At 36.5% G+C, this 21,515-nt stretch overlaps 1 protein-coding gene across 5 annotated transcripts in view; it reads left to right on the top strand.

Moving 5' to 3' along the window:
* Fbxo8 (F-box protein 8) overlaps positions 1 to 21,515 on the top strand; it is a 43,331-nt gene that overhangs the window by 6,337 nt on the left and 15,479 nt on the right. For 4 of the 5 annotated variants that reach the window (XM_028860918.2, XM_028860917.2, XM_028860916.2 and 1 more), the window contains 2 exons: positions 9,939 to 10,275; positions 13,666 to 13,792. In XM_028860918.2, coding sequence (XP_028716751.1) covers positions 9,947 to 10,275; positions 13,666 to 13,792 — 456 coding nt within the window. In that variant the 5' untranslated portion in view covers positions 9,939 to 9,946. Of the gene's footprint in view, positions 1 to 9,938; positions 10,276 to 13,665; positions 13,793 to 17,515; positions 17,634 to 21,515 lie in introns of those variants that run through there. The other variant, XM_028860919.2, reaches the window with a different exon arrangement.

Consider the following 21,515-nt stretch of genomic DNA (forward strand, 5'->3'; position numbering starts at 1 on the left):
AACTGTCTGTAAATATGTTAGCACTTTATTTAAGATGTTTATTTATAAATTTCATTAGCACTATTTAGATATAAAAATAGTGAAAAAAATCTAGCAGCTTACAGTATTTAAATGAAACTATTCATGTTTTGTCAATCTTCACATGTATATGACTTAACACAGCTCAGAAAGAACTTTATGGAATCAGATTGGCCGTGGAAAAAATAAATAATTAGAATTTGAGTTTGAGAGACTCTTCTATTCCTTTGGGCCACTGTGTAGTTTTTAACTGAAAGTTGTATTATTCTTCACTGCTAGGTGTACTGACTAGTTTTATATCAAGCTAGAGTCATCTGAAAGGAAGGGACCTCAACTGAGAAAATGCCTCCATAAGATCTACCTGTAGGGCATTTTCTTAATTAGTGATCAATGGGGATGGCCCAGCCACTATGGATGGTGCTGTCCCTAAGCTGGTGGTCCTGGGTTCTAGGAGAAACTAGGCTGAGCAAGCTATGATAAGCAAGCCACGATAAGCAAGCCAGTAAGCACCACCACTCCATGGCTTCTGTATCAGCTTCTGCCTCCAGCTTCCTGCCCTGTGTGAGTTCCTGTCCTGATTTCCTTCAATGCTGGACAGTGATGTGGAAGTAAAAGCTAAATAAATCCTTTCCTTCCCAAGTTGCTTTTGGTTATGGTGTTTCATCACATCAATAGTAACCCTAACTAGGACTTTAGGGTTTCCTCCACAGCCTGTACCACCTGAATGCTCAGCTCAGTGAAATTGCATAAAAGGGTTAGTGCAGTCACCTTTCTTATGCTTATACTTTGATATTCATTCATATAGGAGTTTTGTTGTTTCAGTTTGGTTTGGTTTGGTTGTTTGTTTGTTTGTTTTCTGAGACAGGGTTTCTCTGTGTAGCCCTGCCTGTGCTGGAACTCACTGTGTAACCAAGTTGGCCTCAAACTCACAGGTCCACCTGCCTCTGCTTCCTGAGTGCTGGAATTAAAGGCATGTGCCACCACCACCCAGCTTATATAGGAATGTTTTGATTAAAACTCTTCAGTGTTTAACAGGCAAGCTTTATATTGGATATATAAGAACTACTAATAAAATGATTTTTAGTTTGTTTTTCATAGAAGTAGTCTATTATTTTGAAAACAACAGAAATATATTTCTCTACATACACACACACATATATACATATATAGTGAGTGATAGTTAAAAATACCATCTTTTAAAGAAATGCAGCCATCCACTTGAAGTAAACTGTATAGAAAACTATTATTGTAAATTAATATTGTTGCTAATTGCTCTGTAATGTTTAGATCTGAAAATTTGTTTATAAAAGAGATTTTTTATGAAAACTATGCTTTTTTATTTTTTTATTTTCTGAGATTTATGTGTATGGCATCTTACCTGCATGTATGTCTATGCACTGTGTGTATGCACTGCCCATAAAGTCCAGAAGAGGGCATCAGTGCCCCTGGAAATGGAGTTTCACACAGTTGTTAGTTGCCGTATGGGTGCTGGGAATATGACCTGGGTCCCCTTGAAGGGCAGTCTGTGTTCTTAACTGCCAAGCCATTTCCCAGCCCAGGGCTGCTTTTCTTCTATAAGAAAAATACATCCAAAAGTCCTGTCTGACTGTGGGGTTGGCTTTCAAGTTTTCACATTCAACTTTTGTGAAAAATGGAGACGGTGGTTATACAGTGCTTTTCCATTTAAAAGATACTTCTGTACACATTGTCTTGGTTGAGATCATGGCAGATATGTAGTTTCTCCCACTTGGCTTAGAAGATAGCAAACTATGAAATAATTGAAGCTATGAACTCCCTCTTCATCAGTGCCAAAAACACTCCATTCATTTTCCTAAAGCAGGCATTATATACTCCACAGTTTTTAGTTTTAACACAATAAAACCCAAGACTTTAGTACTTAATGTCTAGATATTTGGTGCAATCAAACTGTTGTGACTAATATTTATCTTACTATTTTAGTAGAAACAAGTATATATAAAAATTATGTGATTTACATTAAAATTATTCTGGTTTTAAGATATTATTGAGTAAAACCATTTCTACATGTTTTAGAAGTATTTGAAATAGTCCTGATGATATTAGTTTATGTACAGCAATACTAATTTCACCATTTTGTCTTTTAAGTATTCATTGTCTTTTTGGTTTTTTTTTCCCTACTGTCGACTGAATACCTTAGGCATGCTAGGCAAGTACCCTGTGAGCTATATTCCCCAGTCCTACATTAAGAAGCATATAAATGGTACTTTTTCCATTTATATCTTAATCCAGTTATTAATGCATTCTGTACAAACAGTTAAGGCATCATTTTAGGATTTGTATCCTTAAGGATTATTATCTTTGTGTCTTATTTCAGTCTAGATATAGTGAGTTAACTGATGTCAGAGTCGGTTTATAAGGTTTTTAACAATGAGTTGAATGTGCTAAAATCTAAGATAATTACTATTCGACAAATCACACCAGCCTTCTTGCACACTTGGTCACTATTTTGAAAGCTTTCATTAAAGTTTTTCTCTAAGTCTCTCTCTATGTCTCTGTCTGTCTGTGGTGCCGGGGATTGAACCCCTGGGGCCTTGTATACACTCACTCTGCAAGTGAGCTACATACATAACCACTTTGAAGTTTTTCAATCAAGTTTATATATGGTTGACGCTAGATTTATCCATTTAGTCCTTTGTGTGGCATCAACTCATCTTAGTACATAGAAGAGAGGCCATCCTCTTTTTACATGTTGGAAATGTGACCCCATTTTGTGCATTTCCATGTCATTTTTAGCAGGTAGTTACCACAGAACTATAAGCATGTGTGTATATATGTGTGTGTGTATACATACATATATATACTTATATATACATATATTTAAATACATATGTGTATGCATTTTATATATTGAAGTTTCTGTTTCTTCTAATAAGCTTTATGATAAAAATGAATTTAAATGGATAAAAAAATTATATGGTCCGGCCGGGCGGTGGTGGCGCACGCCTTTAATCCAGCACTCGGAGCAGAGCAGAGGATTCTGTGAGTTCGAGCCAGCCTGGTCTACAAGTGAGTTCAGGAAAGCGCAAAGCTACACAGAGAAACCCTGTCTCGAAAAACAAAAAAAAAAAAAAAAAAATTATATGGTCCATGCACTCTGAACTTACTATTTTAACTCTGAACTTACTATTTTAATAGACTTATATCTAAAAAACATATCTTAATATAGAAATATAATTCAGAGGTGGTATTGCACACATATAATCCCAGCACCTGTGGGAGGCAGTGACAGGAGGATCTGAAGTCTGAGGCCAACCTGGACTAAACAGCAATACCTTGTCTTGAAAAGAGCCTGAAAATACTGATCTTAGTGTGGTCACACATACCTGTCATATAGGAGGCTGAGACTCAAAGATCATGGCAAGTTTTAAGTCAGATTGGGCTGTGCAATGAGATACTGATGTAAAAAAAATACTGTTTTTAACAATTGATACATACTTTATAATTCAAATTATTTGTGATGTGAGTGTGTTAGTACTACATAGAAATTTTCTATTAAATGACAAATATATCTTCATGGTACTTCCAAAAGGACACTTTTGACTAACAGAGTCTTCATATCTATTCTTGGAGTTCTTTCTAGAAAACACACCAGTAGTAATAGAAAATTTTCTGAAACTCCAGTGCCAGATATCTAAGGCCCACTTCATTCTTCTCTAGTCACCCATGAACATGTGGCAGATGTGCATGTGCACGCGAGCTCACACACACACACACACACACACACACACACACACACACACAAGAGAAATAAAAGCAGTAAAATTATTTTAAAAGATGTTTGTAGATTATCAAAAGCTCTTTGTTGCACTGAATTATTACAAAATAATTTTCTCTACTTGCCACTTAGTTTCTAGGTATGGTGTATCAGCCTAGGCATTTAGCTTCATCTTATATTTTCTAATTGCCTTTTCTTAGCAAAAGTTAATAGAATTGCTCTAAATCTCATAGACCCTAAATTAATATAATTTAGAAGTAGTATTATGATTACTTAGGTAATTAAACCCAAAATAATCAGATAGATGTACTCTAGGGTGAAAGAACAAATAGAAATTATCCTTTAAAAGGATAGAAGGGATAACAACTTGTCAATTTAGCATAGTCAACAAATCTTATGTCCTGTCAGTCCCGTGGGTAAGAATTTTCAACCATTATTTTACCAGGGAGAAAAATGAGAATCCAAGATTATAAATTAATCAAAGTATTTTTAGGTATTTTTCCCTTTTTTATTTAAAAGTTTTTTTCTGCTCTTAAAAAAAACTATTCTTGTGGTCAAAGACAGAAGTTAAAGAGCACTTTCCCCTCTTCTAAAGGGCCACAGTTCAGGTTCCAGCACCTGTGTCTGGACAGGGGATCCGATGTTCTCATCTGGACTCTTAGACACCTGCACACACATTGCATTTACATACATATTAATTCTTCTCAAAATATCAAAAATGTTCAGTTTTTCTTATCAAGTCCCTCTGCTACTTCTTTATCAAATTTCATTCAAGAATCACTGATAATTGTTCAATTAATTGTTCAAAAAGATTGAATTATTTTTCTCTGAAGATTATGAGATGACATTTATCTCTATTTTTCTTTGTCTTTATTAGTGATGATATTGTTGAAAAGTAGCATTCTCTTTTATTTATGTTTTCATTGGTCACTTATGTAGATTTATAGGATTTTTTAAAGAATATAGAATATAATCCATTATTGTCCTTCTTACTTAATATCCAAATTGTCCAAATTTTGTCCATTAGGCATACCATCAAATTAATTCCAAGGTTCCCTTTTCAAACACTATCATAAGTGCTTTTGCTTTAATTTGCCTTTAGCTAACTCAGTCCATGTTTAGAATTGCTGCCTTAAGGATTCTTGCTAGGCCAAGCATGTTAGCACATGCTTTTAATTTTAATCCCAGGACCCAGGAGGCAGAGGCAGATGGACTCTGAGTTTGAGGACAGTCTGGTCTACTCAGTGAGTTCCAGTACAGCCAGGGCTACATAGAGAAACCAAGTCTTGAAAACAAAACAAAACAAAGTTTATTGCTGGCATTGAGGGGGATATCCAGTGGCCTGGAAAGGTGAAAGTTGAGAGAAAGATGAACCTTTTTCACTGTAACTCCATATTGAAAGTGCTGTAGGCAGCTCCCCAGAACATGCAATATGTACAGTAGAAATGTATAATGTCCGTTAAAATTAGAGTGTAATTGTTAACTTGGGCCTGGGGAAGTGGCTCAGCTATACAAGCATGGAAGCCGAGTTTGGATCCTTAACACTCAGGTGCAACCTGGCCAGGGGTCCCTGAAGCTGCTTGACCAGTCGGCATTGCCCCAAATCCATGAGCTTCTGTTTCTGTATCAATAACTAAAGGTGGAGAGCAGTCGAGGACTTCAGGCCTCTGTGTGCACATGTGCACACACCATAAAACCAAACACATAAATACACACATAGAAAATTGCTAACTTTGGCTGAAGAGTCACTGAATAAAAAATCTTTTTTAGAATGTTGTGTATGTGTTTTAGTAATACTTTGACTGCACATTAGCTTGTTGAGGAAATAAAACATTGACTTAAGATGTATGGACCTTGGTAGGACTGGTGGTCCTTACTTTAGGGTGGTTTATTTGATAGGCATTATACATAAAAGGACATAGTTTTTAATTCTGTGTATGTGTTGTATGTCTGTGTGGGATTTTTGCATATGTTCAAGTGCTTGCAAAGACCAGAATATCAGATCCCACCAATCTGGAGTTAGTGGTAGTTGTAGGCTGCTCACTGTGGCCACCAACTTCACTTAGGTCTCCTGCAAGACCAGTATGTGCTCATAACTGCTGGATCATCTCTCCAGGCCCCAGAGAAGAATCTTCTTATCTGTATTGTACAAGTAAATAGAGACTCAGAGAAGTTAAGCCTTTATTTTCATTACACATTCCCCCCCCCCCAAATTGTCCCCTTCTTACTCCTATGTTGAGTCCCTCACTGTTGGTTGCTTCTTTAGAACATACAGTTTCTGATACCCTCTCTGCAATATTCTAAGCTAATCTTCACTTTTTAAATCATATCTTAAATAATTCTTTGTGTTTTCATATATCCATACAGTGTATTTTTGTCAAAGCCATCCACCCTGACCTCACTTCAGCTCCCCCTAGTTCCTGTCACCCCCATACATACAACTTCATGTCCTCCTTGATATTAAAAAAAGGGAAAAAAAAAACCTCTTGAGTCCAGTTAGTGGTGCCCATATGCACATGAGTGTGGAGCCACCTTCTGGAGCTTGAGGGACCTGTCAGTGGCCCTGTCTCTAAAGGAGTGTGACTCTTTCTCTATTACAAAAATGTGTTGAAATACTCTGTGTATTCTTTTTTACTTTGTGTGTGTGTGTGTGTGTGTGTGTGTGTGTGTGTGCGTGCGTGCGTGCGTGCCTTTGCTACTACACATATCCGGAGATGAGAGATGAGAGGACTACTTATGGGAGTCGTTTCTTTTCTACCTTGTGGGTCCTGGGAATCCAACACAGGTCATTAGTCTTTACAGCGAATGCCTTTACGGGCTAAGCCATTTCATGCGCTGTTCCTTTTTAAAGGGAGCTTTAGCTAATTAAGTTTATGGATTATAAGTAAATAGTTTTCAAAAGTTTTCTTTGTTTTCAGATCTGTCTTAAGTCTATTTATATCAGCTGAGCTACTCTACTATAACAGCATAGAAATTTAGAAGCAGAAAATTAAACTTGAAATGTAAGAAATATTAATAAAGAAACCAAAATGTAAAAATCTTAGGATTAAGTTAATAAAAACAACTATTGTTCAGTCCCTGTGACATGTTCCCAGTGAATGTTCAAGGTAACTTAGCAGCCATGAATATAAAACTTCAGAATTTCCTATTCACTACTGTAATATATACATGTGTTCTTAATTGAATATGATTTTTCTCTTAAACCAAAAATGTATACATATCTCTGAGACACATGTACCATTAGTGATAGTGTAAGTACTTGATACATCAGGAGTTGTGTTTGCATAATTTTTTTGTTGTTGTTGTTTTAGACAGGGTTTCTCTGTATAACAGTCCTGGGCTGGCTGCCCTGGAACTCACTTTGTAGACCAGGCTGGCCTCAAACTCACTGAGATCCGCCTGCCTCTGCTTCCCAAGTGCTGGGATTAAAGGCAGGCCCTACCACCGCCTGGCATGTTTGCATAATTTTAGGAAAACAAATTCTATGATCATATTCATTTACTCATTTGGCTTTGCAGAAATCTAACCTACTTTTTCACAGGGCAGTCATTCCATATTCACTATTTCAGTGTTTATAACAACTTTATAGAAGTCACTGCTATGCATAATGAGAAAGAACTTCTATTTACATGTGAACTAGAGTATACTCTTACAAGACTATTATAAAGATATCACTGCCTATTTTCCTTATTACAAATAAATAACCAGCAGTAATTTCAACACAAAAATTCATATTTTATACCAAAATTAATTTTTGCAAATATGAAAAATGTGTTTTTGAATTTGAAATTCTTGGCATATTAGGTGATCTCACTGTTCATCTGAATTGTTCTGACCAGGTCACTTTGCCAAGTGACAAGAGTTTCCTTTCTGTTATAGCATTGGGTTTCAGTGTTGAGACTATGTATGCCAAGTAATGTTCCAGCACATGGATGTGTCATTGTTTATGCACTCCCCTGCTGAAGCATGTCTTAGTTTCTTTTAAATTTGAGCAATTTGAATAAAACTGTTGCAAACATTCATGAACAGCTTTTGTGTGGACAGATGTTTCCAACTTATGTAAGTAAATAAAGAGAAATGTGAATGCTGGGTTATATGATACAAAGTATATTTAATTTTGCAAGAAACTACCAAAGTATCTTTCAAATGTGCCCTCTTCCTCACTTCCTCACAAGCATTGGTCCCTCTGTAGGACTATGTGGGTGCTCATGGAGGCCAGAGACATCAGATCTCCTGGAGGTGAACTGCAAGCAGTTGTAAATTTGCATGACATGAGTGCTGGAAACCACATTCAGGGCCTGTGCAAGAGATGAAGTGCTCTTAGCAGCTGAACCATTGCCAGTCTCTTTTAAAGTCCTTTGTTTTCTTTTGTTTTGAATATCAGACCCTTGTTATAAATGCATTTTACAAAGATTTCCTAGATTGTGGTTTATCTTAATATTTTGATTTCGTGTGTCTGAGGGTTTCTTTGAATGTGTGTGTGTGCACACTGTGTGGTGCCTGCAGAGACTAAAAGAGAGCATTGGAGATTTTTGGGACTGGAGTTACAGATTGTTGTGAACTGACATGTGGGTGCTGGGAATTGAACCCGGATCCTAGGAGAGCAGCCAGTGCTATTAACCTCTGAACCATCTCTCCAGCCCCATGAATTTAATTTGTAAAGCTTGAGACTAGCTAAACTGATAATATTATTTAGTTTTGTGTTCTAGGATGGGAAAGGTTATCCTTTGTGCCTTTTGTGCAAAAAACAAAATTTCCCACATTTGAAAATCATTAGTATATTCCTTCTCTTCGTAACCTCCATCATACACACACATACACATGCATACCACCCTTTATAGGTGCACTCCCAAGGAGATCAAGGCAAGGCATAAGAATTAACTTGCCCTGAACCCTTTTTCCTATTTTGATCCATAAATAACCTCATATAGTTTTGTCCCAATAATAAACAGAGATTTAGTAAATAAACATGTGACTTCTTTTAATTAAGAAAATAATACTCTCAACATTTTTGAAGTTCTTCTGGATGCTGAAGTTATTTCTAGGACATTTCCATTTTGGTAACCAGTGATTTGTTTTGTGTGTTTAACGGGTTGTTTTGTCTTTTTGTGTTCCATCTAAGGTTCAGATTATACCATGAAAATTATTTTACTGACTTTATGTGAAGATAAATATTTTTTTCAAAAATTTTTGAATGAATAATAAAGCAAGAATATTTTGTTTGAAAAGCAGTTCATGAAACTAATTATTTGTATTAAATACTCTTCCTGATTTAGTTTTTCTCAGCAAGTTTATTTGCTCAGGAAAAACTGCTTGTTTTGAAAGCCATATCAAATAAGTTTAGGCCAGTCATTTTCTAAATATTTGTGTATGGGGAGTCCAGGATATTTAACAGCAGCTCTGGCAGGTGACATGTAGGTGGGGGAGACAGAACATACCTTCTTACATCTTTTCCCAAGTGCCTTGAATAAATCCACAGGGCTATTTGGAGAACAGTTGAAAGTTACTCTAAATTACAATTTTATTTGTAAGCACCAATGAAACCAAATAGTTGGTTATTGCTGAGAAATTTATCCCGGAGTTCTAGGTGTCTAATTTATAAGGTTTGTGAATTAGACTTCAGGGCCTATGTTACATTTTATTACAGTCTACAGCCTAAGTGTAGACTGGCAGGAATTAACGGAAAGCCTGCATCACAGCTGTTACGCATCTGGCAGTGTGGTTAAAAGGGACTAGCTTAGCTGAGTCTGAGTTGTGATAAAAAGCGGTGTCTGGAGGCCGTTTAACTGAAGTCCTGTGCTCTGATCAGATCTGGATTTAATACTGGCCCATAAGTTCACATAATTATAATTTGTAAGTGTCTTCAGGACATCAGCAACTTAACTCCCACCACATGAAAAATGATTCTGTTGCCTGTGGATCTTAAAAATATATAGCAAGCAAGCTGGGATGGAGGCAATGAGCAGACCAGGTAGTTAAACTTCTCTCCCAAGTGCTGCACCCCAAACACCCCAACTCTTCTTTATAATGTACTACAGCTTTCCCAGGCTTTAGTGAGAAATTAGAATTCTGATAAACAAATGCCTGTCAGATCTTGTTAGTGGGAAAGACGGTTTACATTTTCATGTCATCCTTATTACCTTATTACCTTCTGTCCTTCTCTCAGGCTTGCAGATGGGTCAAGGACTCTGGAGAGTGGCCAGAAACCAGCATCTCCAACAGGAAGCCTACAGTGAGCCAGGCTACCTCAGCAGAGAGCAGAGCAGGAGAGTGACTTCAAGCAACATTTCTCACTCTAGCCACCGGAAACAAGCCCAAGGAGGCATCGACATATATCATCTTCTGAAGGCAAGGAAGTCTAAAGAGCAGGAAGGGTTCATTAACTTGGAAATGCTGCCTCCTGAACTAAGCTTCACCATCTTGTCCTACCTAAATGCAACTGACCTCTGCTTAGCTTCATGTGTTTGGCAAGACCTTGCTAATGATGAACTTCTCTGGCAAGGGTAAGTTCAACCCACCAACATTAACTCCGATCCCTGTCTTGTTGAATGTTCTTCACATAGCATGCATGTATTATGAAATCATTTCTTTTATATGAGCTTATATATTTTACTAAACCCTAGAAAAATAACTAATAGTTATCTTCCCAATCAATTTTGACATTGTCAAGAAAACAGTGGGATGATAACTGTACAGAAGAAAGGGAGTTACAGTCAAAACGTATCTGTTTATTACACACCAGAAATTGCAGTCATTTGAGCAGCATACCCATTCTGAGTAAGAACCTATAATCCAAAGTGTGTAGTTCTTTGTCTCTTGGTGAAGCTCGTAGTTTCCAGAGGAATACCATCTGAAGTATAGGCTCACTTAAAGATCAGTAAGAACAGTGTTTTCTTTGATTTCACAGTGAACATGTGTGTTTTCATATTTCTGTTTCTGCTGTCATCAACTTTTAAACTGGGACAACGCCACCTATATGTTTTTCTAAACCCATTTTTATCACTGAAGCAGGTGAACATTCAAAAGTACAACAGACAGTTTGTTACATTTTAATAGCTGTTGCACCCATTTCAATTTAAACTGCAAATCTACGAGCTTTTGTAGAATAGAATCTATTTTTTAAAAATTGCATTTATTCCTAAATAGCCTCCTACTCTAATGAAAGATCATAGGAATGAGGTTTCTTATTTTGAGTCTTGAAAATGCTACTGATCAGAAGAATCACTGAATTTCAGATTTCCTAGCATTTTTCCCCAAAGTTAAGCCTCATTATTTTAAAGTAGCTTTTATAATGGTAAAGAACTTATCAATAATGATACCATACCTAGACTGGAAAGTTAATTGAGAGACTTGATAAATTAATTGAAATTATCAAATTCCAGTAGTAGTATATTTCCAGTAGCAACATTTCTGACTTAAGCTTCCTAAGGTCTCAGAATTGTAGTGCAAAAGTATTTCTTTATCAGTTAATAAATGCATAAAAACAATTTGTTTCTCTCTTGGTGCTTTGTCATACTGTATGAGTACCAATTCTTATAGCATTATTCAAAACAAATGAGTTTTTAATGTTTTAATCATAGAAGGAGATTAGAATGATACTTTAAACCTGGTTTGTTCTTCATCATCTTTTTTTCCTACATCTTAGCAGTTTCCACAAACTTAATTTGTGTTTCTTTATTTGAAATTTATTTTGCTTTATTGTTCATTTTTTGTGGCCCAAACTGGCCTCAACTCCTGATGCTCCTGCCTCAACCTCCCATTGCTAGGATTGAAGGTGTACACTACCACACCCAGCTGATTCTGTATTTGAACTTCAAACAATATTAATTTCTAAACTTAGTGGAATTAGGTCTGAATATGTTTTTCATCACAGTTTTAAAGACATTTAAAGTATATTGAAATATAGTTTCAGTATTTTCTTTATCTTGATAGTAATACACTTAGACTTAGTGCTCTGATATATTTCCAGAACTCTGAGTCATTACACTAAACATTTTAGCTTTCAAATACTAACTAGTGCCTCTCTATAGATTGGAAAGCATGATCCTAATCTACAGAAAATGGTGCATTATAAAATTCAGTTCTTATTCAAAGTTGAAAAGATATTTTAACAACTGCATGTCTTTGTAATAGTGAAGAACCATGGATTTGAAACAATATCTTAAGTGTGCTCAGCATCACAGTCCTTGATGTGTATAGTTGTGGAATTATGCTGTGTTTAATTTATTGTTAATGTATACTTTTTTGAAAAAGCCAGTGAAGTTTCCTTGCCCAACCTCTAGTGTTATATCACAGTTGGCATGGGTTATTTAATAGATCCCAACCAGCTTCTTAGCATTGTGAGCTCTGAGGAAGACTTTTATCTAACTGTTGCCACATGCATGTTAGCTGGATGTCTTTTTGGGACCTTTGTGTTTCTGTTTCTTGTATGTTGCACCAACTGTTACAGAATATTTGTTTACACTGTGTGAAGATGTGTCTCTGCCTGAGGCACCTTCTGATTGGTTTAATAAAGAGCAGAATGGCCAATAGCTAGGCAGGAGAGAATAGGCAGGATGAGAGGCAGAGAGATGCCAGTGAGGCATGGAACAAGTCAAATGTACAGAATGGGAGAGAGGTAAAAGCCACATGACAGAATGTAGATTAATAGAAACAGGTTAATTTGAGTTATAAGAGCTAGTTGTGAACAAGCATAAACTAAAGGCCAAGCTTTCATAATTGATAAAAAGTCTTGGTGTCATTATTTGTGGGCTGGTGGTCCCACAAAGGAAATTCCGATTACAACCAACATCAGAGAATTGTTGACAGGATTGAGCAAGCCAATACAATTAAAACTCTGAAAATAGTGACTGTCATTTCAGTAATCTGAGTGATTGTCATCTATCATTGATCTTATTTTTGATTGCTTGTGTAACTTCAGATAATATTCATGAACATGCTTAATCGTTGTAACTGAAATTCTTAGGTGCAACCAAAATTGCTAATTATATGGCACTGTCATATTCTAGTAAACTAGAAATATGAAATTTAAATAAAAGTGTATAGCCACATGCAGTGATAGATTGTATACCCTAATAAAATTTGCCTGAAAGTCAGAGAGACAAGGGAACAAGCCACTGCCACATCTCACCTGCCAACTCCTCAGCTGAAAAGACTCCAACCGAAGAAGCCTAAATGAAAGGGATGCTTCTGATGAAAAGCCTTTAGTTCCTGTCTTCTCACGCCTTATATACCTTTCTCCACCCAGCCATCACTTCCTGGATTCAAGACATGTGTACTTCCCAGTACTGGGAATAAAAGTGTGTGCCACCACTGCCTGGCCTCTATGTTTAATCAAGTGGTTTGTTCTGTTCTCTGATCTTCAGGCAAATTTTATTAGGTTATACAATATATCACCACAGCCACATATTTACTGCTCTAAAGGCAGTGGGACCTGGGAGAAAGGAACCTAAAAATGATGCAGTCTAACTCTCTCGCACAGCCAACTTTATTCAGAGCATTAGACAATTTAGGGTTAAGGAGAATCACATGAATAAGGTGTACAATCACAAGGACAGGGCTTATGTGGCAAAAACATGTTTTTCCATAGAGGCATGTAACAAATAGCAATAGCCAGTTATAGTGAATATCTGAAGTAAACTCTCTCCTATCCACTGCCCCTAGGAAGGGCATGAAAGCTCATTTCAAGAACAATTCCACGTTTTTGAAGAAATTGAGGTCACAAGACTTACATTTTCTCAGAAGCACTCAGAATTCCCTTTGCATGACTCCATTCTTAGATTGTTCTGACAGCTGCAGAATCTAATTCTGTGTTATCTAATTTGAGAATTTTATCATGTGAATGTGTGCTTATCTTAGGAAATATAATAACTTTGTTCTTTCTATTTTTATAGGTTGTGTAAATCCACTTGGGGTCACTGTTCTATATACAATAAGAACCCACCTTTAGGATTTTCTTTTAGAAAATTGTATATGCAGCTAGATGAAGGAAGCCTCACCTTTAATGCCAACCCAGAGGAGGTAAGTAGAGAGCAGAATTATTTGCTTCAGGTGCACTTTTATGATTTTGCTGCAACCATCTAATATAAACTTGCAGCTTAAATTAAAAGTAATTGAATATGCTTTCCAATCTCTGAAAAGCCAAGCTTTTGGTTACTGCCATATGGCATAATCAGTTTTATTTGCCTTCCTGATCATATTCTAATCTGTCCACCTGCTAATGTTGTATGGCAGCATTCTTGATATGTATACAGTAATCTTCTGGTCTGAGAGACATATTACCAGGAAGTATAAAGCTTTGATAATGAGAACATACATGTAATATGTTCATCAAATTATACCTACAGCTTTATCTTTCCATGTACTCTATCTAGTAGTGATGTACTTTTATTATTAGAGATTATCACAGAAAACATTATTCACATGTACTGTATCAAGATGTTGAATGTTGATGACTTTAGCTGGCAAGATGGCTCAGTAGGTGAAGGAGCTGGCCATGCAAGTCTGGAGCCTGAATTCAGTCCCTGGGACCCATAGAAAGGTGATAGGAGAAAAAACGGTCCATGTAGTTGCCTTCTGACTTACATACCTGTATTGTGGAACAAACACATGTGCACAAATATAATAACAATTTTTTATTAAAAAACATAATTTTATGTTATCTAAAAACCTCTTGATTCTGTTTCAAAATTGATGTTTACCTCTTTCATAATATGTAACAATGATCAAAATGTGAAAAGAAATTTTTTCTTCACCTTTTCCTGTTCTTATTTTAATGTATGTTGGAAAAATGAAGAGTTTCAGAAATGTTTACACATCTGCTAGACCTATGCCTCCAGATACAAATAGAAATGAAATGACCTTGGAAGCTACTGCTTCTGGGTGCATTGTTTTCTATGGATTATATTACTAGAATCATTTTAATTTAATAGTTATTATAGGATGATTTTCATGTGTTATAAAATTACTAAGAATTGTTTAAGTTGGAGACTGGAGAGATGGCTCAGCAGTTAAGAAGAGCACTGGCTGCACTTTCAGAGGTCCTGAGTTCAAGTCCCAGCAACCACATGGTGGCTCACAACCATCTATAATGGGATCTGATGCCCTCTTCTGCCATGCAGACATACATGCTAGTAGAGCACTCATATACATAAAATACATAAATAAATAAATCTTTTTTAAAGTGGGAGGTGGGGGAGAATTGTTTAAGTCATGCAGCCAAGTAGTTCCTAAAATTATCTTAATTTTGTTTTAAGTAGGAAAATATTTTTCCAGTTTTTAACTTTAAGCTTAAATCTAAATATTGCTCTTATAACTATAAAATAACCCAGTTACAGTACATTTTTAAATAAATTTACTTTCACTTACTATGTATAGTTTCTTTGTTAAATTTTTCTTGTACACTTATAAAACCAAATGTTGTTGTTATACATACACTGTCATTTAGTCTTATTCTAACAAATATAACAAATTATGTGTTACAAAACCTGCTATAATATTGACATTCAAATACCTATCTCTTTCTTTTTTCTTACCAATGTTTTAAAGAAGTAGGTGAAATTCTAATGCTTTTTGTTGTTGCTGCTGTTGGTTTGGGCTTTTTGAGACAGTGTCTTCTATAGCCCAGGCTTGTCTTGAATTTACTATGTAGCTCAGGCTTGCCTTGAACTTCTGATCCTCCTGCTTCAGTTTCTTGAGTGCTGGGACTATAAACAGTGTGCCACCATGCTCCCAAAACCATGATACTCTTAATGAAAATGGAATAATTTATTAAAAGCTAACATTCAAACTGGATATTTAAAGCCATTCTAATGTAAAAAGCCACTATTTAAACTCTAATAAACAAGAAGGAGTTATCATAAATTAGAGTTTGTCACTCATCCCTTTATTGTAATTTTCCAATGTTTTTTATTATAGAATATAGTTGCTTTTCACAACATCATCTGTGTAAACAGATAATGATATGGGCATGTCCCCTTCAGGTCTTGTACTATGGCAAATGTGCATTGTACAGAGATCTCACTATAGTTATTAAGAGACAGGAGTAGTGTTAGAGCCTTTCATGTTTTCATTACAATTAGACTTTTACTGGTTGCTGATTAAACAGTTCATCTGGTGAGCTTTCTGATGGTTTGCTTTGGTCTGCTGGGCAATTGAGTGGTGAATGCTGGGGAAGAATTGAGGGCAACTGGGGTAGTTGTGTGTTTCGCTCCAGAGTTTGTAAGAAGCAGGAGGGACAGCTTTTACACTCAGTTTTGGAAGTCTCCCTGGCTTCTGTCATAAACTATACTGATGTTGAATCACAGTATTATCTTTAGTTCACATGACTTGCAAATGCTCCATTGTAAGCAAAGTATAACTTGGAAAGTTCCAAGTTGTACAAAGTCAGAAGTGAGATATCATTGCTGGTACTGACTATGGTAAGTAGTTGTTTCTTGCTAAATGTCTTACAATTTTAAAAACAGATTATAAAGTCATGCTTTCTGTGAGAAGAAAGAAAAATATTATGACCTCACATGTCAGGATATGGACTAGATAGTTTTAAATGTCTAAATTAGAAAAAATTAGACACAAAAGTATGTTTTTGTTTGTAGCTGTGTACATTATTCCATAGAGTTCTTGTTATTAACTCCTAGAATGTTTTGAGAGAAGGAAGAAAAAAGGTAGTATTCAAGTCCTTTTTTAATGTGATGAGGATTTCAAATTTTTAATTCAATATTTGCTAAGCAAGGGAATTGAAATTATCAAAATTTTTAGTTTTAGATTGTCAGTTTACTTTTTCATCCTACCTTCTTCCATTGTTATTGAGAGTTGGCTGTATTTCTTTTTCTCACTCACAGGCTGGGTTTAGAATAGCCTAGAGTGTTCTTGAATAAATTAACTCATTATCTGAAAGGGCCGCATAATGCTGCCAAAAGGCACAGAGCTGAGCCACTCCCAAGTGGTTCCAGACTCTGACTTGATGCTTTTGGGAAGATCAGTACTTTAGTAGGTATTGCCTACAGAAAAGTAAAATGCTGTCTTACCAGAATGTACTTATAGTTCAAATAGGCCACTCCCAAAAAGGCATTTAAATACTGAAATCCATTTAATGTGTTCAGAAAAACAAGGGAAAACATTTTAATGACTATATTTAATTTACTATATATAAATACAAAATCAATTTGTTTATCGTTTACAAAGTAAAATCTGTAGAATCAAAGTCACATAAAAGAAAATTATCGCTGGGCAGTGGTGGCTCACACCTTTAATCCCAGCACTCGGGAGGCAGAGGCAGGCAGCTCTTTGTGAGTTCGAGGCCAGCCTGTTCTACAGAGCGAGATCCAGGAAAGGCGCAGAGCTACACAGAGAAACCCTGTCTCGAAAAACCAAAAAAGAAAAGAAAATTATCAGGAAGATCTTCTCATGTAGAACTTGGCAATATGAGTGTAACTAGCCAGATCCTGGGATGGTTCTTGTACAAATTTCTGAATGCTAGAATGAGAGTAGTTTTGGAGATGTATTTTTCCCCCACTCACTGGAGCACTGTCATCAGACATACTCTTCTGGGTTCATCTAAGTGAACAATAAATTATTGTCAATGATATGTTCAAATATCAGTGGTATTTATCATAGCTGCTTGAGATAAGGTGCATATAATTGTTGAATATTATAAAAAAGTATACTTTTCCATAATTTTTAGTTTTTTACTTAAGATTTTTCATAGCAAACATCATTAAAATATAAAAATAAGAATACTTACAGCCACAGGGAACAAGATTCTCCAAAGGACACCGTTCATGTCACGGATATGGGTAACCAAACTCCATAGCAACTGCTGGCAGTGGCTCATGGGGTGGGGGAGAACACCTGCACAATTTTGGTACGATTATCTAGCACGCTGTTGTGATCTGCATGACGTTGTGATCTCAGCTGTGTGTAATGTCTTGACCTTGTGCATGAGCTTGTGTACTTGGTGGTGATGACCACATTCTAGTGAAGGAATGTGCTGAGTACTATCTGTTACATTAAGTTGTACTTCCCCTGCATGGACAAGTTCAGTGTGTCAGTTCTGTTCTTCTAGGAGTGCCGTGATAAGTAATTCTAGCTCCCATCCAGTATTCTTAGAATTTAAATTTAGAGTCTTAAAACTGGTAGCCAACATAGTAATATAGACTTGTCTTCATCTCTGTATGTTTTAAATAGTCTTTCTAATGTCATGCAGTTAGATTTTTAAAAGTATGCTTCAGCTATGTAAGCATATTTCTCCTATATTTATACAGAAATACTTAATTACATGCACTTTTATGTGTTTTACTAAATGAATCTTGAATAAAATGTATTATAAAAATATTTTGTTTGATGTGCTTTAAATGGAAATGAATATATATATGTGTACTTTATTGTTAAAACAATATATTCTTTTTTGCTGTTGAACCAGGAAATGTGTAAGTTCTTCCATTATAGGAAAGTTTTTAAGAGGGAGCTCACTTTACTGTTAGAGATTTGACTGAGCTTTTTATGTGTAGTATAAAAATGGTTATTATCGCCAGGCGGTGGGCAGCTTTAATCAGCATCGGAGCAGAGCAGGCGATCTCTGTGAGTTGAGCAGCTGGTTACCAATGAGCTCCAGAAAGCGCAAACTAGAGAAAACTTCGAAAAAAAAAAAAAAAAAAAAAAAAAAAAAAAATGGTTATTATCTACTTCATAGCATAGGAACAATGGTGAAAATAACTTATACTTTCACTCCTAACGATAGATAATCCCAACATGTCATCAGAACATACAGATGAATATTCTAAATTACATAGGAAGGAAGATGTTCTCAAGTCTGACAAATTTGAATAGGATAGATTTCTGGTTAGTTGGCTTATGATATGGCTTTCTGAAGTATGATGCACATTGTGAATATAAATGTAATGCATAGCATTATCTAAGTTTACTTAATACAGTAATATTTGGTTTTATGAAAGGAGCATTCCAAAGAACACTTAGAAATAGATTTATAAATGCAAGAATGGTAGAGATGTCATACTATTCACTTACAGTTATCTAATGTGGCCTCTCTGATAAAACTGTTGATTTATAATTGCTCATTTTTAAATTTTACCTGCAGCCTATATAATGGAATCTGTATACCTGTAATTATTTATTTTCTTTTCCATTGTCTGATATTACTTCCTATTTAAAAACAACAGTTTTGTTGTGTTTTGACAGACTGAGGTAATTTTCATGTTTTGTAATTTGGTTTTTATCTAATTTGTTAAGGAAAATGTTACTTTAGACAATAAACCTCTAAAGTAATATTCAACATTGCTGTAGACTGATACAGCAATGTGTCCCTGTAAAGTAATTTGATACTTATCAAGTATTTGTAATTAAATCTTTGATATCTCCTTTTCTGTATGAGCTGTATAAAATCTAAGTATCTCCTGCATTTCCAGTGAAGATTTACACGTCATAGAGTATCATTGCCTGATGGGCCAGCCCCCAGCAGCTCAGGGCTCAAGAATCCACGGAGTCAGCATACTGAGACTTTTTATCTGAGGGGGTATGGGAAAAGATACTCACACTCTCTTGGTGGTCTTCTCCTGACTTTTTCTTTATTCTTTATTTCTTTATTCCCCAAGCCCATTCACACCATGCCAGAAGCCAGAGAAAGATGGCAGTGGCAAACATGTGAAGGCACAGCAGAAGCAAAAGACATTCTCTTGTCTGGGGCCTTGCCTGTCTGAGATTTATCCATTAGCATTTTGTTTCCTGGTGGCCTTCCCCTGAAGTCAGTTGCCATCTGCTGCTCCTCTGACATGGCCACAGGCAATATAGGCATTTTTCCATTCTGGAAAAATCCACTACCTTTTGAGATTTTTAACTGCAGATCCACAAAGCTATAAAATTTTACTTATCTTTCTACAGAAAATAGTCTCAGTAATAACTATATGTTGTAGAAAGTTTAAAATAAGGAAAAAGGTATATATACCTTAAACGATCTTTTACAGCTAGAGATAAAGAAACTTGAATTTCTTTTTTTATTGAATTTTTTTTATTTATTTTACATACCAACCACAGTTTCCCCTCCCTTCTCTCTTCCTGTTCCCTCCCCCCATCTCCCATCTATCTCACACATCCACTTTTTCGTTCAGAAAGGGGCAGGTCTCCCACGGGAGTCAACAAAACATGTCTTATCACATGTTGAGGCAGGACCAAGCTCCTTCCCCTGCATCAAGACTGTTCTTGGCTAGGATATAAACTGAAGTTTATCTTGGTATGATTGAGTTGTTGCTGCCTGGCAGTATGCTTCTCTGTCAGTGCCTCATTTTATGAAGCGCTACCTGCAGTATGTATCCAATAGAATGCTTTGGCTTCAAGGAACAGAGAACCTAAGCTGATAGTGACTTAAATTGTGTGTGTGTGTGTGTGTGTGTGTGTGTGTGTGTGTGTGTGTGTGTGTGTGTGTGTGTGTACACTTTAAAGCATCTTGTGGGGGACGTCTCATAATGATTTATTTATTTAAAATATCTTCTTTTGTACATCCCAACCACAGTCCCCTTCCCCCCGCCCCTGCTTTCCCTCCTCTATCTCCTCCCCACTTCCCCTCTCCCTCAGACCTATTTCCTCTGTTTTCTATTTAGAAAAGAGCAGACCTCCAGGAGGCAAAAGCCAAACAGGACAAAACAAGATACAATAAGACAAGACAAAAGCCCTCATATCAAGGCTGGACAAGGCCACCCAATAGGAGGAAAAGAATCCCAAGAGCAGGCAAAAGACTCAGAGACACACCTCCTGTTAGGAGTCCCACAAAAACACCAAGCAAACAGCCATAACATATACACAGAGGACCTGGTGCAGACCAATGCAGGCTCTGTGCTTGTCACTTCAGTCTCCATGAGCCTGTGTGAGCTTTGCTTAGTTGATGTCTGTGGGCCGTGTTCTCCTGATGTTCTCCATCCCCTCTGATTCCTACAATCTTTCCTCCCCCACTTCTTCTGGGTTCCCCAAACTCTGAAAGGAGGGACCCAATGGAGACATCCAATTTAGACACTCTCTCTCTCTCTCTCTCTCTCTCTCTCTCTCTCTCTCTCTCTCTCTCTCTCTCTCTCTCTCTCTCTCTCTCTCTCTCTCTGCATAATGTCTGACTGTGGGTCTCTGTACCTGCTTCCATCTGCTTCTGGAGAAAGCCTCTCTGGTAACAACTGGACAAGACACTAGTGTTTGAGTATAGCAGAGTATCATTAGGAATCATTTCACGGATTTCTTTTCTTTTTCTTTTTTGAGACCAGTCATGTTTGATTCTACCCTAGGTCTCTGGCCTATCCAGACAGTGTAGAGCATGTGTCTCAAGTTGAACCAAGCATTGACTGGCCACTCCAAGTTCTGCACCACCATTGCCCCAGCACATCTTGCATGACTTGATATGTTATAACCCACTAGCAGATTAAAAGTATTAACTTGCCCAGAAAAAGCTGGTTTAGCTGTATTTGGTTACAGGATTTCTCTAATTGCCAACTAGTTCCTTTTACTCCAGTTAAATTCTCACAAGCAAATGTGAAGATAAATCAATTGCCTTGATAATTAACAATGTTTTAAAATACTTTCCATTCAGGATTACCTATCAGACTCCTGTAGGTTTGGGTAGTAATGAAGATAACAATACATGATGACTCCTTGGGCTACCAACAGTAGGGAACTTGACTGCAATCAGGTGAAGGGATACATTTGATTTACAGATGCTATCTCAGACTCAATTCTTTCTTCCCAGCATTCT

Source organism: Peromyscus leucopus, chromosome 17, assembly GCF_004664715.2.
Source record: "Peromyscus leucopus breed LL Stock chromosome 17, UCI_PerLeu_2.1, whole genome shotgun sequence".
Classification (NCBI taxonomy): domain Eukaryota; kingdom Metazoa; phylum Chordata; class Mammalia; order Rodentia; family Cricetidae; genus Peromyscus; species Peromyscus leucopus.